The sequence below is a fragment of the Manacus candei genome, unplaced genomic scaffold (assembly GCF_025592945.1).
Source record: "Manacus candei isolate 608988 ecotype Guabito, Panama unplaced genomic scaffold, ASM2559294v1 h1tg000124l, whole genome shotgun sequence".
Classification (NCBI taxonomy): domain Eukaryota; kingdom Metazoa; phylum Chordata; class Aves; order Passeriformes; family Pipridae; genus Manacus; species Manacus candei.
In genome coordinates this window covers 171,537-195,021 of record NW_026138172.1, presented here as the reverse complement: position 1 = coordinate 195,021, position 23,485 = coordinate 171,537, and the positions used below count along the sequence as shown (strand labels likewise).

Below are 23,485 nucleotides of genomic sequence, written 5' to 3'. Positions count from 1 at the left end.
GCAACCTGTGCCAGGGCCTCCCCAGCCTCACAGGGAAGAATTCCTTCCTAATATCCAATCTGAACCTGCTCTCTGTCAGTTTGAAGCCATTGCCCCTTGTCCTGTCACTCCAGGCCCTTGGAAATAAGTCTCTTTCCATCTTCCTTGTGGACTCTCTTCAGGTCCTGGAAGGCCACAATTAGGTCTCCCCAAAGCTTCTCTTCTCCAGGCTGAGCAATCCCAACTCTCTCAGCCTTTCCTCACAGCTCCATCCCTCTGATCATCTTGGTGTCCTTCCTCTGGACTCGCTCTAACAGGAAGGACATTGATGTTTTTGGAGCGAGTGCAGAAGAAGCCACCAAGATGGTCAGAGGGATGGAGCACCTGTGCTGTGTGGAAAGGCTGAGAGAATTGGGTGTAAGACCCTTTTGCAGCATCTTGCAGATTGGACAAACTTTTATCTCCTGTGTTGAATTTTTTTACCCAGATTGTTTCAGTTTGAAAGCAAATACCTACCACAATAGCTCAGTAGTTCTTAAATGATTAGAAGAAAACAAAATGGGCTTTTTTTTAATTGAAAACTTCTTTACACCTTTTAAATTTAGCAGATTTTTTTTGTCAGAAATTTGCTTTTTGTCATCCTGTTGAAAATCTTTCCAACTGAGACTATGTTCCTTCGGATAAAAACAAAAAGACACTCTTCCCAAATAACAAAGAACTCTGAATGTTTTACTGGTCTCATCTCCTTTCCAAATATCTGTTGGCACTGGGTAGAGACAAACTTCCTTCCCTTTGCTCCTGGGGTCAGCCCCCAGCAGCACAGACAATGGAGGAGAGTTTCAGTCCCCAAATCGGAGCACACTTGGGATAAAAGGAGCTTCTGGATAATTTAATTGCTAAGAAATGGAAGTCTCTGCAGAAGTTGGAGCTGCTGTCATTTTTTTTCAAGGTGTTTCCATTGCTGTGGCCTTAATTCCCTGCAAGCTTTGAAGTCTCAGTCCAACCGAAGGTGACCAAAATTTTTAACTTGGACAAAACAATGTATTTTTCATTAGCCAGCTATTTGGATTTGGGAGAAATATTTTGGTAGAAATTTCCTTCGTGACTTCTGCTTTGGAAAAATGCAAAAGGGCCCAGGACTGGAAACTTTCATCCCACATGTTAACACTTGAGAGAGAAAGAAACAACTGAAAACATGGTTTCAGGGGCAGTCTTAGCAATAGGTAGTAATACCAGCCTCATGTGTAAAATGTATTGTTGGAAAAAAATGTACTGGCTAGATTGTGTAAGAGTTAGCCCAAGGCTGTGTTAATAAAGAGTAAAGACTATTGTAATATATTTTACACTAGGACTTAATTAAAGTTGAATGAACAGATTCAGTTCTCTCACTTCCTAATTTCTGATGCCTGAGAGCTGTTCTTGCAGTGACACAATTAATTCCTTGTCACTGTGTGAATGATTTTGTTTTCAATGGGGAGGTTAGGGAAGAGGGGGAAGTGAGAGTTCCTGGGCTTCAGGAGCATCACATGGTAGAAAAGCAGGGGAACTCACAGAAATTACAGTTCTACAGAGCAAAAACTTCTTGCCCCCCTGTGCCTCGTGGCACAGGAACCATCAGGAGGCTGGGGGAGGGTCCTTCCCAAGCCAGATGGTGCTGGGGCCTTCTGATCCTTTTTGGCTTTGGAGTGTGTGATTGCTTAGCATGGGAACAGATGATAGGACTTTCCTATTGGCTTTTCAAAAGATGTCACTGTCCGAGGTGAAGCATGAAATTTTTAATAGAATCATAATTGTATGATTCTATGAAAAATTTCAGCTTCAAAGCTCCAAGCATATGAAAAGAGAGAGTGATAATGAAACCCTGATGCAGCTTAACTGCAGTGAGCTCTTCTGAACTTTGAATGGTTTATAATGATAATTTAAGGGTGCAGTCTATTTGCTGGGAAACAGCAGCATAAACCAGGAGGCTGAAATCAATGGAGTTACTCTAGATTGTAATTGCACTAGAGTTTGACATTTAGTGCTAAAATGAATGTTTTTAATGTACATTTCATCAAGAATTAGACCAAAAAATATGTTATTAATAAACAACATGTAATTTAGAGCCCAGCTGTTGGGTAAGCAAGCAACCAACACGTTGGTTGTTTGAGACACACTGGTGTTGGATATCCTTGTAGGAATCCAAAGCAGCACTCCAGACTTTAGACAGGATTGTACAAAGCATCCTGTCAGTGTCATTCTAAAGATAACAGTTATTTCTGATAAATCAGTGCCCTGGGCTGTTTGGCAAAGGGTAAATCACAGCCTGGAGAAACAGTGACAACAGGGCCATGCAAACCTTGGTTTCATTACTCCTTCCCCCTACCAAAATAAACACCAGGGAGCTGCTCTTGGAGGAGCTGAGAAGCTCAGTAGCCTTAGGGGTAGTGAAAGTAGCTCTGCATGGTGTATTTGAGTTGCCTTTTGTGGTTGTTATTGTCCCAAAAGGTCATTGAGAGCTACTCCCACATAACTTAGGGAGTGATTTGCCCCCTCTACTCTGCCCCCATGAGACCCTACCCGGACACCTGTAGGTTGTCCTCAACATAAGGACATGGAACTGTTGGAGCAAGTCCAGAGGAGGCCATGAAGTTGATAAGGGGATTGGAGCACCTCCCCTATGAAGCCAGGCTGAGAAAGTTTGGGATGTTCAGCCTGGAGAAGAGAAGGTTGTGTGGAGGCCTCACAGCACCTTCCAGTATCTGAAGGGGCCTCAAGGGAAGCCAGGGAGGGCCTTTACCTCAGGAATTGTAGGGACAGGACAAGGGGGAGTGGTTTCAGACTGAAACAAGGGAAATTTAGTTTAGTTGTATGGAAGAAATTCTTCCATGTGGGGATGGTGAGGGCCTGGCACAGATTACCCAGAGAAGCTGTGGATGCCTCATCCCTGGAAGTGTCCAAGGCCAGGATGGATGGGGCTCTGAGCGACCTGGGATAGTGGAAGGTTTCCCTGCCCACGGCAGGGAGTTGGAACCGGGTGATCTTTAAGGTCCCTCCCAATCCAAACCATTCTGTGTTTATGTGATTCTGACTTCACACAGCTCTGCAGGATGGGGATTGCATGTTCCATTCTGTTCTCCTGCCAGGGGGTGGGAACATTCCCTTTGCTGTTGCTTGCAGAGGAGAGGCTGGTGGGCAAAGAGTTAAGAGACCTACTCACAGGAAACCGTGGAGCTCCCTGTGCATCTCTTGGTGGGTCATTGCAATGGAAAAACAAACAACTCAGGAAGTCAGGAATTTCCACAGCATCCCAGACCAGCACTCCAGTGGGAGCAGTATCCTGTCCCTGGTGGAGCTCCATGCTTCGGAGGAGGATACCAGCATCCCTGCTGAGCACAAGTACGAGATGTGAGGAAGGATAGCTGAGTGGGCAGGGCACATTTTAAGGCCTTGCAGTCAGTATTCTGCTTTGCCACAGACCTGTGTTGGGTAAATCCATTCTTTCACTTCCTGGATGAGCAGCCATCTGTCAGTTCAGTGTGTCAGCTTGCTAGCCTTGGGTCTGGGAGCTGTCTCCCTGGGCATGCCTGGGAGTGTTCCTATAAATCATGTCCAGGGCAGGTGTGCCCTGGCCTGGTTTCTGCTTGCAGGGAATTTGGTCTGGGCCCCCAGATCTCCTCCCAGAGGAGGAATACAATAAGGTTTCTGAGGAGCTGGAGAAACCACTGCAGAGGTAGGTAGATGAAAATCTTCACCTTGGACCAGAATTTTGTAGGTTTAAGTCAGTGAGAACAAGGCACACAACTAAGTTTTAGACCTCCAAAGGCCCCTTCAGTCTCTTTTCTATGAGGCCAAGTAGAAATGTTGAAACTGTTATATCATATTAAAAATTTTTTCAGGGTTACATCACTGACAAAAGTCAACAAGGTTGCATTCCAAATGAAGCTGATAGTATCTGTTTAATAAGCTTGTAGTACCATGGTCACCAGAAGGGCTAGTCAGGTCCACTGTGTGTGATGAAGGGGTTGTATGTGCACAAGAGGAGCATCTTCTCTGAGCCCAGCTCTCAAGGTTGCATCCAGATGGCACAAGGAGTTGTCCTTCCCCAGCTTCAGCAGCTGGGAAGAGGTTTTTCAGGCAGAGACAACGTGTAGACCTGTAGATGGGCACAATTCCTTTTTAAAAGTCTGTTTCCAGATGGAAACTGGTGTGTATTGAGGTGTTTGGAAAATCCAAAGCATATTTAAAGGCCTGAGGTAGAAAGAAAATAAGGAATCGGGATTTTCTTTAGGTCCTGTCGAACAAGCTGGCTGTGAGCCATTGAATATGTGGAGTGGGGCTGTTTTTTGAAGACTGGACCCACAATAAACGGCATTTAAAATGTCTCCACTTCTGTGTGCCACAGACATATGTCTGTGCTGGGATTTTTTTTTGTCCCCCAGTCCCTTCCTAAAGATCCCTGCAAATTTCTGCCCAGAAACAAAGTTCAGAACCCCCGTGCTCAAGAATTCAGTTTCTGTTGAGCTGCAGTGTAAAATCATGGAAATCTATCTTGAATGGGTCGCAATTGAACATTGTCCCTACAGCACATACACCATTTATCCCTTCCTTTGTAGTGTTCAGGGCCTGTGGTTTTGGAACCAAGAAACAGGACTCGCTGTATCTTATCCTGCCTTATTTGTTGCAAGACCGCATTTTGTATGCAAGGAAACAACAGGCAAAATAGCCTCTAAAAGAAAGGAAGAATGAGATAGTTTCCTAAGTTGTCTTTGCCTGAGTTGGCAGCTGCTCCATTTCATTCAGCTTTTTGTTCCCTAGTGAGTGCTGTGCGTGTGTAGCAACAATGGGGTGATGCAGTTACACCGCGGGCTCATGGCGGAGTTCCGTCAGATCCATTCATAAATCCGGCACTCCGAGGAAGCCAGGCCCCCTGAGGAACCCTGAGGAACCGGCTCCACAGCCAGGGGAGCTCACAGGCCATGGAGAGCCTGGTCGGAGACTGGCCCTCGACCTCTGGTGGGGAATCCTCACTCAGCTCTGTGTGACACAGGCAGGTTGTCACAGCTTTTTTAAAAGCCCCTTTCTCAATAAACCCTCAGGGCGTTTGTTACAGCAGGGTAAAATTCCCAGCTTTTCACAGCTGCAAAGTATTACCTGTTTGACAGAGCTTGAAATCCCAAGTCACACTGAGCAGGGAGTACCATTCCAGGTACTCTGCCCCTGGATCACCCTGCTGGTGGTTTGGCTTTACTCTCACTTTTTCCCTGTCCTAAAAACATTGTTCTCTCCTACTGCAATGAGAAATAACCCAGAGGAGCAACAGGAAACAAACTGGCTGTTGAAGCAAACAGTGAATCTGAATCTAGAAAGAACACTGGTGAAAGTGCTGGAAAGACCTAAAGATTGCAGAGAAAAATGACCCATCTTTCATATGCTTAATGCTAGTCACCTTATTTATTGCATCATTGCAGTAATGTAGCAATAGTAAGTGGAGAAATTCTGGCATAGATGAGGTTTTTTTGGGGTTGTTTTGTTCTTAAGATGAGATGTCCTTGTTAATCCGCATGAAATGCCCTTTGGAACAGCACATTGCTTTTCTGTACTTGCAGGTGGAAAAAGAGACAAAGACACTATCTGTAATTGATGCTCTTTGTTACAGTAGCGAAACCACACATTTAGAAGGGAAAATAATTTTGTTTTTTAAACTGCACCCGTGAGCTGCGAGATCACTGTGATACAGTAAATACAGTAAATGGATATGATATTCCTACAGCAGCTTTCCAGGCTCTCGCTCTGGAGAATGCTGGCGAGCTCAAGGACCAGCACTCGGCATACGAAGGCCCCACTTTGGGAAGGCATCCCTGTTTATGTCAACAGTGAAGCATGTGCTCTGGAGAGGTTTGAACTGGGGCTTAAATGGGAACCAGTGGAGGAATCCAGCCCTCCTTGTGTAGTCAGGAGTACAGATGAAGCGTTCCACGTTGGAATTTATGTAAACCCCAACTCTTCAATGCATGTATGATTGCTGCTTTCTTAGATTATCCAAGCGATGCATACGTGACCTGTGAACCATATTGTCACTTCAGATATATCCAGCATCCTTCCCATTTATCATACCAGGTAAAAAAAAGTCTTTTCCTGATTTCCCTTTTGCAATTAGTTTTAAGCAAGAGGAAGAGATCGGGGTGTTAATTTGTGAATTAATTAATGTATATGTGGAAGACCAACCACCCTTTAACACAAAAATGCCGGAAGGTGTTTTAAGCATTCCCAGATTTGGGGCTTGGAGCACTCAGCCAAGCACCTAGGGTTTGGATCTAGGCTCCTAAATCCAGTCAGGAAATGCAGGGGCATCAAAAAGTGTCCAGTAGAGGTATAGCTCAGTATTTTGCGCTGTTTGCATACATATATTTTGTATGTATATATTGCTTGTATGTATATATGTTATATATAACAACGGCCCTACTGTTACTCTTCAGCAGCTGATTGTAAAGGAGAGTAGGGTTGCATTTGGCTTTTGGAAGGCCTTGAGAAATGATCCGCTCGGGCAGCAAGTGGGATTGTCCTCAGCCTGGTTTTTAACTGGCTCAGGCTTTGGCCTTATTTATTCTGTGGTTCCTGATGCACAACCCCTCACCACATAGGTAAGATCTTGTCAAGGGCTAAGCAATATTTAAATTTAGCAGAATATTTTAACCTTGTTAAACAGCACTTTTGTTTTCTTCCTTAAATGCTGCCATAATGTATTTTTTCTGGATTCCCAAATGAGTGCCATCTTGGGTGTGCAAAGGCTGCATTGCTGCAAGGATCAGACCAGTTTCCATGTACCCAGATGTTTCCCTAAATGTAGTTTCTAATAAGCAGACAAAGGTTAAGGTGCTTTCTGGGGTAAGCTTTTTTATTTCTTCTCTCAGGCAAGACCCAAACTGAGGCGTTAAAGGGGAATCTAAAAATCACAATACAAAAAGCACTGTGTCCTGAGGCACTGTGGAACAGACCAGAGCTGAGTTCATTCCTTCTGTAAGGCATGTCTTCCTGCTGGCCAGAGTCAGGGAGCACCTAGTGGGATCCTGGGGTGCATTGGAAAGAGCATTCCTAGCAGGTTGAGGGGGGTGATCCTGCCCCTCTCCCTCTCCTCAGCCCTGTGAGGCACATCTGGAGTGCCGTGACCAGTCCTGGGCTCCTCAGGACAGGAGGGACATGGAGCTCCTGGAGTGGGTCCAGCAGAGGCTGCAGAGATGATTCAGGGACTGGAGCATCTCCCTGGGGAGGAAAGGCTGAGGGAGCTGGGGCTGTTCAGCCTCCAGAGGAGACACTGAGAGGGGACCTCATCCATGTGTGTCAGGGAGGGGGCAGAGGATGGACCAGGCTCTGCTCGGGGGTGCCCAGCAATGGCACAAGAGGCCACGGGCAGGAACTGATGCCCAGGAAGTTCCAGCTGGACATGAGGAAGAACTTCTTTGCTGTGCAGTGACCGAGCACTGAACAGATTGCCCAGAGAGGGTGTGGAGTCTCCCTCAAAGGGGATATTCCAGAGCAGTCTGGACACAATCCTGTGCCATGTGCTCTGGGATGACCCTGCTGGAGCAGGGAGGTGGGAGTAGGTGTAGTAAATACACAACTGCAGTCCCTGTATGCTCATGGAAGCTCTGGACAGATTCAGAAGGAAGAAGGAGGTAGAAGAGGCATGACTGAAATGGTTTACTGACTGAAAGGGTGATAGCCCTCCACTATTGGCATTTGAGTGATCTTCTTTGTGGAGAAGCACACTGCTGCTCAGGTGGGGTGGGATCTGATGCAGGGAGTACCATCATCCAAAGGGGACTATTTGGGTGGGGGGGCAAGGAAGACTTGAAACCAGCCGTATAAAGTCTATGGCAGAAACCCAAGCCAAGTTCCTAAACCAACTGTAAAATGCCTCTTCAATATCCTCTCCTTTTTTTTGCCTTTTTTTTTTTTTCATTTTAATTTATCAGTCCAGCCATGATTTTGCAAGATGGAGAGGACGTGGGTCACAGGCTGCTCCTGGAGCTTGGAGCCATCGTGACTGAAAATCCCAGTAATTGCCAGTGCAAAGCAAGAGCCTGTTAGTTAACTCAGAGTGGCTTTCCCTCATAGCTTGCCGGTGAACTGTAAATTCCAGTTTAAAACTGAAAGCTAGGGGCCAGTATAGGACTTACAGAGGTGTAGAAAAGTTCAGGAAAACGAATTACATAGAATATGCTGCAGGATCTTTCCTAGTGGCTGTACTTTCTTTCAAGATTGTCATGAATGGAAATTGAAATCTTCAATTCTTATTGACTTGAATACGTAGATCATGCCATAGAGCTGCTGATTCCTCCTTCCAGTTATTTTCACTGCCAGCATTTCCATCACAGCCATGAAGCTATCCCTCATCAGACACAGAAAAACTTTTCTTTTCCTTCAAATACATTTCAAGTGTGCTAGTAAAATCACCTAGGGATGAAAGAGTTTCAGAAAATAAAAAAAAAACAAAAAACACCCCAAAAGTTAATGCCTTTTTAGTTCTGTACATGCTGAAGTAAAAATAAAACTATGGAATGGAAAGTACCGGAACTATTTTAATCATTAAAACTACTAGACCATATAGAAGAATGGGGAAGTTAATCCATGTGACACACACTTAAAGTTTTTTATAAAAAACAACAAAGGCAACCATGCAGTATTCTGAAGGAATGGCCCAGTCCCTTTATTGGAAAATCTGGGGCCACTGCTGCAGTGCATTACAGTGTTCTTTCAAGGAAGATTTGCTGAAAACAATGCAATTCATGTTTTATTTCTCTGATACATTTGTAAAGCTTTAATTTTCTCTTGTCAGGGCGATCTAGAGCAAAATGAAAGCCCGCTAGTAAAATATGTACACATACAGCAGATCCCCATGAAACTAGGAAGGGTTAAAAAAACTGTGTCATGGGAATGCCAGGTTGTTTGTCCTGATGGCTTTTTTGTATTCTGTATGTCACTGAACTTTGAATTGACAGAAAGTTCCAGTGGTGCCCCCATTCATAAAATAAAGCCACTTGCCTTATCACACTATGACAACTGGGCTGGTAATATACTGTAAATTAGGGGTTTTTTTCCTTTCACCTGTGAGATTAATATCCAAGGAGCTTTAGTATGCAAATGGAAACACTTTTTTGGGAAGCTATGTCATGCTGAATGCAGTGTGCTGGTCATTTTACCATAAGTTTCATTGTTTTAAAGAGTTCAGTGGTACATTATTTTAGGTTCAAAACAAAAGTATAGACCAGAGAAATAATACACAGTGGCCTGTGGATTCCCATATGAAATAAAATCCATGTGGCAATTCCAGTCGAGGCTCCTTAATTGATTTTATGTACAAAATGAAGACATAAGAAATGACACAATTTCTCCATAGGGCTACCTAGAGATTTTAGCATCTTCATACATTAAATGAATCATCATGTTGCCCATCAGAAGTTTGTATAGTAATGGTGTAAATGATCATATTAAGGGTGTTTAGGAACTGACAAAGTGGACTCCAAATGCTCAAGCCTTATGTTCCTCCTGTCACCACCCTTCCTTCCCCAGGCCTGGCTGCAAGGAAATTGCCTCATTAAGCTTTTCAGTCTGAAGCTGCTTTAAAAAAAATCTGGCTTGTTTTCAGGAGGACAAAATATTTTGAAATTGTGCACCACTGTGCTTTAAAAGAAAGGATTCTTATAACAAACAAAAAAAGTGCATTATGAGTGTAGTCTGTTACAAGAGTCTCCAAACAGGTGCCCCCACACTGAAAAATGTCTTGACCCATGAAGTGACTTTTTGCCATTGCCCTCTTACAGGTTATGATGGACTTAAAACCTGCCCATGCTAATAACAGAGGATTTTTTTTTAGCTGAGTTTCTGGTAGCTTTTGCCAGTTTCAGGACAAGGAGAGGACAGGAGCCAAGAAAAATGGGTGTTCACAAGCTAATTGCACCCATCACAAGCATCAGTGTAATCAGCAGAAGAGATCCTCCTCCCTTGGCATGTTTCCCCAGACAAATCAAACCTCCATACACGAATATGTTGAGCATCTCCAAAATAACCTGATCTTGCATTGGGAAAGTGGGGGGTGTTGGTCAGAGCCCATCTCCCCAGCGATGCTGTGGCATCCCACAGAGGATTCCCAAGCACCTGTGGAACCCTGTGGAGCTCAGTGCCCAGCTCTGCCCTTCAGCTCCTCTGCCTGAAAGTGGGAAGGGTGATGCTGAGTCTCACTGCCCCTGCCAGGGCTGTGCTGTAAAGATCCTCCTTCCAAAACCTGTGTTTCTCTGCTCTCTGAAGTTTCTGGGAGAGTCCCAGCTCTCAGGCAGACTGAGACTGCAGGAAGTTTTTGCAGTGTTAGTACCTTTTCCAGTGTTGTAGAAGGACTGCTTTTAGAAAATGCCATTTGTCACACACAGCACCACGTGGCAACCTGCACAGTGTCATATTGATACTCCCAGCCCACCGCATGTAATTGTGTTTATACAGTCACAGCTTGGGTTTTATTTTTCAATTTCTGCTATAATTGTTTGTCAATGTTTTCTCACGCCCTTTTTTTTTTTTTTTTAAACCATATTATTTGGTCTTCCAGTGTGTTATCAAGAATATGGAACATCCCATAAATATTTTAATAGTCATCTTCTTAATGCTGTGTCAAGTTTAAGGGTGGTGAATCCTTCTCAATTATTTCTGTATTCATGCCTCATGTTTATTGTCGGACTCCTGATGCACAAGGTTCCCACATTTGTGTATCCTGCTGTTTCTCTGAGTGTTATGTAGTATAGTTTGAAATACAGTGGCTTCTGAGGCTTGGCTGTGTGTTCTTGACTTACATATTTTTCTAGTATCTAGTCTTTGCTTTATTGTCTTCTATGAATTATTGCCAATAACTATTCCTAGGGCTGTTAAAACAGTCCTGCTCTCAGAGTAAAGAGCACACCCTACATTTCCTCCTCCTCTGCTGCTGAAATCACTTTTCTTCTCTAGAATGTGCTCAGAGGACAAATTCTATCAGCAGCAGTGTGGCCAGCAGGACCAGGGCAGGGATTGCCCTTCTGTACTGGGCACTGGAGGAACCAGTACCAGTGTGTCCAGGAAGGGCAACAGAGCTGGGGAAGGGTTTGGAGAGTAAGTCTTATGAGGAGCATCTGAGGGAGCTGGGAGTGTTTAACCTGCAGAAAAGGACGCTCAGGGGAGACCTTCTCACTCTCTACAACTCCATGAAAGGAGGTTGTAGCCAGGTGGGGGTCAGGCTCTGCTCCCTCTCAAATAACTTAACCCTGCATAGGAAAATGAAAAAAATCATATACCCTTCATTCCCTTGCTTTTTTTCCTGCTCAAGAAGACCACACAAATCATAGAATCATAGAATGGCCTGGGTTGGAAGGGATCTTGAAGGTCACCCAGTTCCAACCCCCTGCCATAGGCAGTGACACCTTCCACTATCCCTGGTTGCTCAGAGCCCCATCCCAGTCTGGCCTTGGACACTTCCAGCGATGGACATCTGCAGCTTCTCAGGGCAACCTGTTGAGCAAGGACCAGTAAAATATTAAGATTTAGAGTCTAATAAATATGGCATTAGCACTGTTTAACCCAAGCAGTTTGTACACAGAGGTTGCCCGTGAGAATTCAAGGTCGTGTTGCATCAGAGCAGACGCTCCTTGGGGAACACCAGATTGACGCTCTTCTGACTAGCGCCCAGTAAGGAAAAAAAACCCTGTGAAGAAAAAAACCCTACCTTGCCTCCACTAACACATCAATTTGCTTTCTGTCTAGGACTGCCTTAAAGCTTGTCAGGAACAGATCGAAGCGGTGCTAGTAAACAGCCTTCGGCAAGTCCGGCAGCAGCAGCAGCAAAGCAATCCTTCCAAGACGGTGGATGAACTGGACCAGGCCAGCACTCCCACAGATGTGAGGGATATCAACCTGTGAGGACATCACCACACGAAGTCACGCTTGCTCCTCCCAGCCCAGTTTATTTTTGTTATTGTTTTTAGAGTGAATTTTTTTTTTTTTTTAATCTGCTCCCACATAGAGCATATTTAAACCTCTTTTAGGCAAAAAAAAAAAAAAAAGCAACAAAGAAACAACAACAACAACAAAAAAAGACAAAACAAAAACTGAATAATGAAAAAAAAGCATTTGGTGCCTGTGATGTTCTACAGAAGGGAATCCCACAATATATTTGGTAATTGCTATTTGATTATGTATCAGTGATATTAAATGCTTATAAAAGCATACAAAGTAGCTAGATCAATGTAAGCCTGCATTTGTGGGAAGAAAGTAGAGTATACTTGTCTGTGTATTATGACCTAGTGCATACACCCCTTTTTTAGATTTAAGAAAGGAATCGTGTGTGCGATTTTATGGCTTGACTAGATTGCAAAGCAATAGAATAAGGGGTTTAGGGCAAAGTGGGAAAAGATCCCCAAAGCAATTGAACCATTTTGAATGCAGAAGAGATTTGCTGATCTGTCACCTCTGTTATTAGTCAGAAGTGTTTGTTGGATCTCTGTATGTTAGTTTTGTTTACTCTTGCTGTCTGTGGTAGCTGCTACCTAAGAAAGAAGATGCTTTATTTTACCAGCCAGAAGAGCAGGTGTTTTTTGGTTTTTATTTTTAGTTGATTTATTTTTCTTTTTTTCTCGACTTCCCCTCTCCCTTCTTGACTTTTTTCTACTTCTCCTTCAGAAATGGTTCATTCTAAACACAGCAGCGTCTTTGGCATAAGGGCAATTCTGTTTACCCAGCTGTGGGCCAAGCCAAAGTTACCGAGTGTCGATGTTCAGTGGGGGAAATGCATGAATTAATCCCAAGTGGTTGGCTCTAATTAGACCACCTCCAGCCTTTGGATTGCAAGATGTGGTGGATCATCTATGAAAAGCATTATATTCCTTCCCAGTGCTAATGCTTCACATCAATGTTAACTTCTGGCAGCTTCTTAGCTTGGCCATCAAGACATTTAAATGATGCTCTGTCCATCTTCCTTTTTGACATAAACCTCACTGTGTTAAAGAAGATGAGATTTGGTTTGATCCCTCGTCTACCTTCCCATCTTCCCCCGCCACCCCCACACACTTTTTCAGCATTTCATTAACTTTATTGATCCACAGTGAGCATTTTTTGTAAACCATTTCATTCGAAAAGCACTTTGAAAATTGTTCCTAAGGGATTAAATGAGATGGTTTATGACAATTTTGCCGAGGAGGAAAAAAAAAAAACCAGAAAAAAAAAAGAAAAAAAAAGGAAAAAAAAGAGAAAGAAGACACAAAAACAAGGCCTATAGCTTTTTATAGTCAATATTTTCCAGTATTTGGTGTACTTGGTTAGTTGAGGTGTTGCTGGAAATACCAATACCCACTTCAGATGACATTCCTGTCATGACATTCCGGAAAAAAGCCTGACCATCTGTATTGTTCAGTGTCACAGAAGGATCTTAATAACCACCTTCATGCTCATCTGTGGACAAGGCAAGAACATTCCTGGTGCAACAGACATGATGGGAAACATCGAGGTGTGTGACTTGGAGTTTTATTACAAAGGTGTATTCAGTGTACTTGAATTTATTTTCCTGCTCCACCTGTAACAAAGAGGCATTTAGATGGCAAAAGGAGTTGGAGCAACTTGTTTTTTTTTTTTTTTTGCACAAATGTATTAACAGTTTGCAGATATCCAATATGAAGCTGTTGGTTTGAAATGTTAATGTTTGCATTTTTAAGAAAAAAATCCAGAAAGAACATGCTACTTCGAAGAAAATTATATGTATGGACTTAGCCATATTTGGCTAGATGAGGGTAGAAAAATGGAGTAAGATTCTAAGGTTTTGTTGGGATTTTTTTGGTTTTGGGGGGTTTTTTTGGTTTTGTTTTTTTTTTTTTTTTGCGCTGCTAAGAAGCTATGATTTGTTTCATTCTTATTCACATTAACAGTACTTAGCTGTATTGTTTCACTGAGTGTGCTGCTATTTTATAAACATTTTTATAATATATTATTTTACTGCTTAAATTTCAAATCCTGAAGTAGATGGTTAAGTGGAGATATGATGAGTTCTTTTGATTTACTGGAAATGCCCTGTACAGTCGTTTGGTTTTTTTTTTTCCTAATAGCGTGTTCATGATTATTTTTTTTTATTTTATTTTTTCCTCCTTTCTTTTTTTTTTTTTTTTTCTTTTCCCTTTCCTTCCTTATCACATCCTGCAAAGATGGTATACTTACCTCAGGTTTGCTGGACAAAACAAATGGTTCCCATTTTCACAATACCTCACACAGTGACAGTTCGGTTTCGCCCCGGGGCCCGCGCTCTGTCCGCACTGGAGAGGGGTTGCAAGCAGCCAAGGCGGGGCACTGGCTCCTTTTTTTATCTTTGGTATTCTTGTCATAGTGGAAAAAATGCATTGACTCTCCACTGGCTGGTCCATCTTTCCCAAAGTCACAGGTGGGCACAGCCTTGTCCTCACCTCCTGCCTCGATGTTCCGCGCTGGGAGCGCCTGGAGTTCAGCGACAGTGTCTCTCCTGGAGGAAAAAAATAGTTAATGTTGTTGAAGCCAGACTCCACGCAGCTTGTATGTGACAGATCACACCATTCCCAGACAGCACATGTGGTTGCATGTGCCAGAGGGTCCCAGATGGTGGGATGGCCTCTCTGTCATGGCATGAGCGCTGGCACCATGTTCATCATGTATGGATGGTTTGCTCCCCTCTGTGCTGGAGGTCAAGTGTTGGCAGCACTAGTATTTAGGGTGCCTGCCCTTGCTCTTCATCTCCTGCGTGCCCTGGTCCCGTGGGATCACAGGGGTGATCCCTGCAGGATCACACCCCAAGAAAGGGGCTGAGGGCCACCGCCGAGGTCAGATCCGGTTGTGCTGGAAGGAGCAACACCGTTCAGCATTCCCAGTCCCTGACAGGGACCTGGAAGGCCTGTGCTGGCCCCAGTCCCTCACAGGGACCACCTGGTTACTGTATGTTTAAAGTCTGGAAAACCTAGAACTTGAGTGTTTTCAGAGTAGCTTCCAAAATAAAATTACTGTCTAGTGCTCTCTTCTAACAGATGTTAAAGGGAGTGCCCTGTTATTGCAAATGAGGTGTGAGCGTCCCCCTCCCCCCGAATTGCAGAAATCCTAAACCTTCCAATGGATTGATTAAAAAAAAATAAGGTGGTGCTGATTATGCCTTCCCAGGTGCCAAAGGATTGGCAGAATTGCTAAAAGCATTTCTCTCTCAGCTTCCTATTGATGGTACTTTGTGATGATTTTCCCCTCCCTCCTGTTCCTGTAGTGTAGGAGCACCTCATAGTGTATTTATTTGTATTTCCAACATGCTTGTGAAAGAGAAAAATGATAAATCCCATGTCAATGTCGATGATTTGTGCTTGAGTCATCGGATGGCTCTTCATTACTCAGCAAGCCACCTGGCCACTGGATTTTTTCCACTATGTTTATTACCATGTTCTCATGTACCTCAGAAATCAGTCTCGGTTGCACAGTTTCTGTTCTCAAACTTCTTTGGGTTTTTGGTTTTTTTTTTTTTGGTTTGTTTTTTTTTTTTTTTTTGGCTTTATTGAGTGTGATGCCATATCAAGTCAATGTTATTCTCTCACAAATGTGCTCTTTAAGAGGTGTGGATGTTTATGTGGTCAGGGGATGCTAGAAAGTGTGGTAGTAGACATCAGGGTAAACAAAAAGTATTTAGAAAGTACACAAGGTTGTTTTCAATGGATAAGACTCTGATACGGTGTAGTCTTGATTACCTTTTAAAAGGTCTTTGTTCAGTGTTGTCATTTTTATTAATAACCTGTTGTTTTGACTAGTTTAAAGATGGTTCTAAGACAAGTGTTTTGGCGGGATTAGGTATGCTGTATGGACAATAAACTCACCTTGACCTACATTTGCCTGCCTTGCTTTTATTCCTTCCCTGAATTTGGCTGCATTCCTCACTTTATGATGGTGTTTTCCTGGGTGTGACTGTGATGGTGCAAAGAGTGTGATTATAAAGCCTCTGATCTGGATTGGTGGTGTCAGCAGGCATACAAAATGTGCACTGTTGAGTGTCACAGTCCCAGAACAAGCTTTCCTGCCTACTGGATAGGCAAATCCTGGCATGTTTCTTCTGTGAAACAATCCAGTGAGATTTAAGGAGAACAAAGCCCTAAAAGGTAAGTACAGGATCAAAACATTTTGTCAGAATTAACTGGAGCTGGTGAAAAGTAATTGTAAGGACGTGGGAGTGCCTGTTTTTGCAACCTACCGAAATATGATTTAAATCCCCACTCAGTTATTTGTTGCATTGGAATGCTACTGCAAAAACTAGGTGGCTTTTGTTTCTGTAATATTCAGGCAAACAGAGTAAAAGGAGTGGGATTTATGGTGAAGGCAGAGCCTCCATGTGCTAAGCCTGTGGCCAGAGGTGGGATGCTCAACCTCTCCCTCTTCCACATCTGCTTGTGGATGTTTGCTGTGAAGTGACCAGCCTGTGTGATGTGCTTGGCCTGACCTCAGCATCCCTCCTCCACTGCCATCCAGTAGGAGTTTTCTCCTGAATTTGAGAGAGCAAAGAAGCACTGAAGAATGAAGAAGAGGCATTTGGGCAGACATGCTGGGGAAACACCATCATCAAGTGAATAATACTGCCAATACTAGATAAATGAAAGAAAAAAAAGAAACTCCAAGATATAATGAACAGGGAGAAGAAAAAAAAAAGGAAAAAAAATCTTGCTGAAATAAACATATGAGCAAAAATAAACAGATACGAACAAATAGAAAAAATGATGGAAATATTTAATATGAATATGAATTAAATATGAAATATGAATTAAATTAATAGGAATGAATAAGAAATTAATAGGAAACATGAATTAAATCAGGAGGCTGTGAATCAGGACATACAGATCTTTTTAAAAATAATCACATGACTTTGGGACCTGTGGCTTTAGGCAAAGTCTCCTAAGACTTCCCTGCAAAGTGGCCTGTGAGCCTCATATTTCCCAGGTTGTGTGCACCAAAGGTAGAGATTCTAAAACATAACAAATCCTCTGTTCCTCTGGCCACCATTTGACAATGTGACCAACAATTTCTGGCACCTTGTAGGCACAACTTGGATCCTTTGAAGAACTGGAACTTGTGAGGGTTCTTACTCCTTCCTTTTGTGGTCTAAGGCTCAAAGGGGTGCTCTCCAGCCTAATTTTGGGTTTTAGGGGATTAATTCCTTTCCTGATACAGTGTCACCAGCCCTGGAACTGCACGGATGTGCTCTGTATCTTCATGTTTTGAGAGGTTTGACTAAATCTAGATTTAGAAGGAAGGAGATTTCTGTTGCCATTAAGTGAATATATATTTTCAGAATTGGGGCACAGAAGCTAAAATTGAAATTAATTGGACAACAGCCTGTCCTTTCCTTTGAAGAAAGCTGGCTGGATGCTGAGAAGCCACAGACAACAGGGTTAAGTTTCACTACTATGTGGCCTGTGAAACTATTTTGTGTTGTCATCTCCTTACCATCTGCAAACAGTCTCTGCCCATCACGATCCTATACTTTATATAAGTACAGCCTGAGGATTATAAGAAGGGACAACACAGAAAAATCATGCTTAAAACAACTGGATGGGCACAGGCTGGACTGACTCCTGTGTTTAGGGAAATTTCTGAGGCAAAGGAAAGAAAGCTTTAGCACCGAGATTCCAGAAAAAAAAACCCCAAACACATAATTGCTTGGTGTTTCCAATCTCAGAATACGAGTTAGGTTATTTTTTATTTTACATTTCCCAAAATTTTTCTGTGGGGACAAGAAATGCAGGGAATTTTCCTTTGTGTTTCAATGAACTTATCCTGAATGCTTGTTCCAGGAGTCTTCAAAGACTTCTATTGCAATTGCTGGGTGTTTTTTAATTTGTCCAGTAACTATGTAGTCGCTCTTTATTCCATGCTGCCCTAAAAGCAAAGTTCCCATCAAATCTCATGCAACCAGCACAAGCAGAATGAAATTCTTTCCCTGCTGGAAGACAGTGGGAGTTCTTCAACAGATTAGTAATTTTCCCACCAACTCCACCTTGTTCATGCCTCATACTGTAAATTATTAGTCACCTCAGTAAATGTAATGTTGATGGAAAGGCAGGTAGAAAAAGTCTATTTTAACTCTTCATGGGGAAGAAAAAGCCCGGAAAACCACATGGCTTTGTAGCTCTATTGCTGATACACTCTCTCACCTTTCTGCATCCCCTTGCAGGTATAAAGACAGAGTAGTTGCATTCAGGTATTAAAGAATTGTGGTAGAGCCTTCTCTGTGCTGTCAGCAAATCAAAGCTGGAAGGGAGGGAAAGAGGCTATGCTCTGCTTCTTCACCCCCACAGCTTGCTGAGTCTTTCCTCCCAGTTAAGGGAAAGTTTATTTTCAAAGCTCTTTGGGGATCCCTTTAGATCTGTGGAGAAAGCTAAGTGTACCACATTTACTTTGTACCTACTTGAAATATTAAAAGCAAACCAAACACTCTTTTGCTTTTCTAAGTGTAATGATGATATCTCTTACGATGAAAGGCTGAGGGAGCTGGGGCTGTTCAGCCTCCAGAGGAGACACTGAGAGGGGACCTCATCCATGTGTGTCAGTGTCTGCAGGGAGGGGGCAGAGGATGGACCAGGCTCTGCTCGGGGGTGCCCAGCAATGGCACAAGAGGCCACGGGCAGGAACTGATGCCCAGGAAGTTCCAGCTGGACATGAGGAAGAACTTCTTTGCTGTGCAGTGACCGAGCACTGAACAGATTGCCCAGAGAGGGTGTGGAGTCTCCCTCCCTGGGGATATTCCAGAGCTGTCTGGAATCCTGTACCATGTGTGTTGGGATGACTCTGCTGGAGCAGGGAGGTGGGACCAGATGCCCCACTGTGGTCCCTCCCAACATTACTCTGTGATTCTGAGATTGTGATTCTATTTAAAAGGCATTGTGATTCTATTTAAAATGGTTCTCAAAGGTGATTTGCATTCCAGCTGTGTGCAGCCTCGGGGGAACAGGTACCACAATATTTTGACACCAAAAAGTGTGTGTGGCAGCTGATGTTACTGCTGATGCTTCCAGGAGATAACAATGAAAATTGTGGGAGTCTTAGTGAAGACACTTGCCAGGGAGAACATGAGGCCAGTGCTCAGGTGGGCTTCAAGTGAGCATCTCCTCTGATGGACACATTAAATCAAGACCTGTTAGGATTACAAAGTAAGGTGAGTAAAGCTGAAGTATTTAGACTTAGGTAGTTGGCTCCTCAAACTACTTGGTAATACTTCTTAGAGCAAAAGCTCTGGTTCATCTGACAGGGGACCCACAAGCATCCCTGAAGAGCAATAGATTGACCTTTCTGACAAGGAGGGTTTTCAGAACTTGAACAAAGTTGTGAATGGGACATAACCAGCTGAAGGATGGGGAATGAAATCAGCATTGTTACCCAGCACACCTAAACAAAAATTTCTCTCAATTTTTCCAGCTTCCTCAAGTTCCCTCTGAGAGGAGACCTCTTTGCAGCCTACAGCTTCCTCACAAGGGGCAGTGAAGGGGCAGACCCTGATCTCTGCTCTTGTGGTGACCAGTGACAGACCCAAGGGAACAGCTGGAGCTGCATTAGGGTAGGTTTAGGTTGGATCTCAGGAAAAGGTTCTTCCCCCAGAGGGTGGTTGGGCACTGAACAGGCTCCCCAGGACAGTAGGCACAGCACCAAGCTTTACAGAGTTCAAGAAGCATTTGGACACCACTCTCAGGCACGTGGTGTGATTCTTGGGGTGTCCTGTGGAGGGCCAGGAGTTGGACTTCCACGATCCTTGTGGGTCCCTTCCAGCTCAGGATATGCCGTGATTCTATGATTCTAAGTTCAACTTCTCTGCTTCTCTGAGAAGCCTTTTATTTCAGCTTCTTTGCATTTGCTTCTTACCCACGACAAAGATCTTTCTGGAGCGCGCTGATGGCTACTGTTTAATCTCCCAAGTTTAGGTACTAAGGCTTGGCCTAACGCTGTAGCGATTTGCAACAGGAACGCCTAAAACGCGGACGCGATTCTCCTTAACGAGAGCAGCAGCACCAGAGCGAAAGATGGGGTGGGACGTGCCATCCCAGGGGAAGGCGGAGGCGGTGGGATGGAACGGGAAGGTGCAGGGCGCGGGGTGGACGCGCGGTGGCGGCACCGCCGCGCCCACGGCCCGGGGCCTGCCGGGGCTCCCGCCGGAGCAACCCGGGCATTCCAGGCCGGGAAAGGAACGGCACGGTCCCTCCGCGGGATTTATGCATCTCTTCAACACCAGCGGGCACGGATTACGCGCGGGGACAAGCGGGAGAGGACAAGGCTGAGGCGGTTCGGCCTGGGTTTCTGCTGGGCTGGTGTACTCGTGAGAGCAAGATCGGATCCCAGATGACAAGTGGGCTGCACTCCTTGATGATTTCACTTTCGTGTTCCTAATTGCCAGCTGTTGTTGCATGGAGACCAGACCAGTGTTATTTAATATCTTCATTAACGACACAGACGAAGTGCACCCTCAGCAATTTTGCAGCTGAGGGGTTGATATGAAGGACTGGAACCATCCACAGGGACCTGGGCAAGCTCCGAGAGTGGCCCATGGGAATCTCACGAGGTTTAACAAGATCAAGTGTTGGTGCTGCACCTGGGTCAGGATATCAACCACCCTGGTATCAACCCAGGCTGGGGATGAACAGCTGGAGAGCAGCCCTGGGGAGAAGGACTTGGGGGTGCTGGTGGGTGAGAGGCTGGAGCCAGAACCCCCCCGTGCCCTGGGCTGCACCCAAAGCAGTGTGGGCAGCAGGTGTGAGTGGGATTCTGCCCCTCTGCCCTGCTCTGGGGAGACCCCCCCTGCAGTGCTGCCTCCAGCTCTGGGGGCACAGCACAGCAAGGACATGGAGCTGTTGGAGCGAGTCCAGAGGAGGGACACCAAGATGATCAGAGGGATGGAGCAGCTCTGCTGTGAGGAAAGGCTGAGAGAGTTGGGATTGTTCAGCCTGGAGAAGAGAAGCTTTGGAGGGACCTAATTGTGGCCTTCCGGGACCTGAAGGGAACCCACAAGAAAAATGGAGAGGGACTTTTTCCAAGGGCCTGGAGTGACAGGACAAGGGGCAATGGCTTCACACTGACAGAGAGGAGGTTTAGATTGGATATTAGGAAGAAATTCTTCCCTGTGAGGGTGGGGAGGCCCTGGCACAGGTTGCCCAGAGAAGCTGTGGCTGCCCCATCACTGGAAGTGTTGAAGGCCAGGTTGGATGGGGCTCTGAGCAACCTGGGATAGTGGAAGGTGTCCCTGCCCATGCCACAGGAAGCAGATGATCTTTCAGGTCCCTTCCAACCCAAACCATTCTATGCTTCTATGATTCTATCACAACTCACTCTGGATTTAGGATATTGTCTGATGTTCATGATATGAGATCTATATGATGATGAATTTACTAGACAGTCAACATTACTGAAGTTTAAAATTTCTATTGGGGAAAAAAGATTCTCATTCAAAAATGCTTAATTTCCAGCTTCACAAAAGCTTTTCCTTCCCAAGATGACTTCCTCAAAATACTGCTCCTCATCTGGTGAGCTTCTGTGCTCATGGTAGCAGTTGTGCTTTATAAACATTTTGTTTCAATGGGTCAGTTTAAAAAAATAGACTCGTAAACACGGACTGACACGATGTGCTGCTGCAGATCAGAGAAATTTCTGAGGAGGAAGAAATGAAAAATAAGGATGTTAATGCTGTGCAACTTCAGGCAGTCTCTTTAAAACTTTGCCTGAAGGGCTATCACTTCTGCAAATGGACCTGTATCAAAACATGCACTTATAAAAATATAGATGCCAACAGCGTTGGCTCATGTTTGATTCTTGTCCTTCTAAAACATGCTCAAGACACAGCCGGGGTCTCCTCATCGCAGTAAAACACAGTTGTTTTTAACAGTGATACAACAGAAACAGGCCAGGGCTGAGTCATTTGGCACTGGCTCATTTACAGAGGACAGACATGTCACTGGTCTCACTCCTTGAAAATGTCAGCTCTGAAATCTGTGGAGCAAAAGCACTGCAGAAATATGAGGTTAATTCCACGCTGCCAAAGACGATAAAACAGGAATGAAGCAGACCTGCTGTTGCATTAAAGATTTAATTTAGCAGCTGGTTTAAACTATCAAATGAAACAAATTATGTTTTAGGCATCATTTAGGATGTGTTTGGTGTTAAACCTCAAACCAGTTGCAAAGTTAGGTCAGATCTCTGTGCAAACCAGAATTTCTGATTTTTAGATAGCGTTTATTCCATCCGGTTGTGAAATCCAAAAGGAAACACTCAGCCATCTGACCAACTAACATTTTGGTTAATCACATTTTCTGTAATCCATAAAAATTCAGCCTTCTGAGGGTCAGAGGATGATTTCCAGTCACTTCTTGTGTTACTTTGTCCATTTCACCAGCAGTAATTTCTAGGCTGCCCAGAGAAGCTGTGGCTGCCACATCCCTGGAAGTGTTCAAGGTCAGGTTGGGCAGGGCTGGGATCAGCTTGGTCTAGTTGAAGGTGACCCTGCCCATGGCAGGGGTGTTGGAACAAGATGGTCTTTAAGGTCCCTTCCAACCCAAACCATTCTGTGATTCTGCAGCACAGGTCCCAGCTGGCTGTGGATGCCCACACCACATACACTTTGTACCCTGTGCACCGCCGGTCTGACACTGCTCTTTTGAACCAGCTTTCCTTTGCTGATGGTTACTCCGGGGTGTGATTTGGCTCCCAAGACTTTTAACTGCCTTGTCAGTAATGCCATTTGCATTTATCATATAAATTTCATCCATCATAAAAATATCAATGTATTGATACTACTCTGAGCAAAGCCCTGTTGCCGATTAAGTGTTCTTAACTGAGTCGATGTAACCAGGCTGAACGTCACCAAGTATTATGTGCTCTGCAACATGACAGACTTACTGAATTCTCTGGTGCTGGAGCCGAGGAACATATTCAGTGCAGCTGCAGGAGGACCGAAGGCGGTGCAACAGTGTCACCGCCAGAGCGGCTCCTGCACGGTCGGGCAGGGAAGTTTCCTTAACACCAGAATCGTGAAATCACGTGAAAACCAGGGTTTTAAGGCGAAAACCACCTGCTTACAACTGCAAAGTGACAATCGGAGCATCATTTAGGGTGGAGGCGACTTCTGAGTCCGGCTGCGAACCTAACACCGCTGAGCCCGGTTCGCAACGTGCCGCAGCCACGGGGCTTTTAAATCTGTTTTAAACACCACCAGGGACGGCGCGCGGACTGTTTAAATGCTTGGAAACCCTCTCCATGAGGAATTTTTTTTTTTTTTCCTGACGTCCCACCTGAACTTCCCCTTCAGGCCGTGTCCTCTCGTCCCGTCGCTGGTTCCCTGGGAGCAGAGCCCGTCCCGCACACGGCTACCCGCTACTGTCCGGGAGACGCCCGGAGCGATGAGATCTTCCCGGAGCGTCCTTTTTTCCCGGGAGCCACCTCCTTTTTCCCGCGTGACGTCACCGCGGGGCGCGAGGCGGGCCCGTGACGTCACGGC

The 23,485-nt window shown here is 44.6% G+C and overlaps 1 protein-coding gene across 1 annotated transcript in view; it reads left to right on the top strand.

The window, feature by feature from the left end:
* CCND2 (cyclin D2) overlaps positions 1 to 15,850 on the top strand; it is a 32,994-nt gene extending 17,144 nt beyond the window's left edge. The window contains exon 5 of the mRNA XM_051770754.1: positions 11,743 to 15,850. Within this exon, the coding sequence (XP_051626714.1) occupies positions 11,743 to 11,898 (156 nt within the window). The 3' untranslated portion in view covers positions 11,899 to 15,850. The remainder of the gene's footprint in view (positions 1 to 11,742) is intronic.
* The last annotated feature ends 7,635 nt before the right edge of the window (positions 15,851 to 23,485 follow it).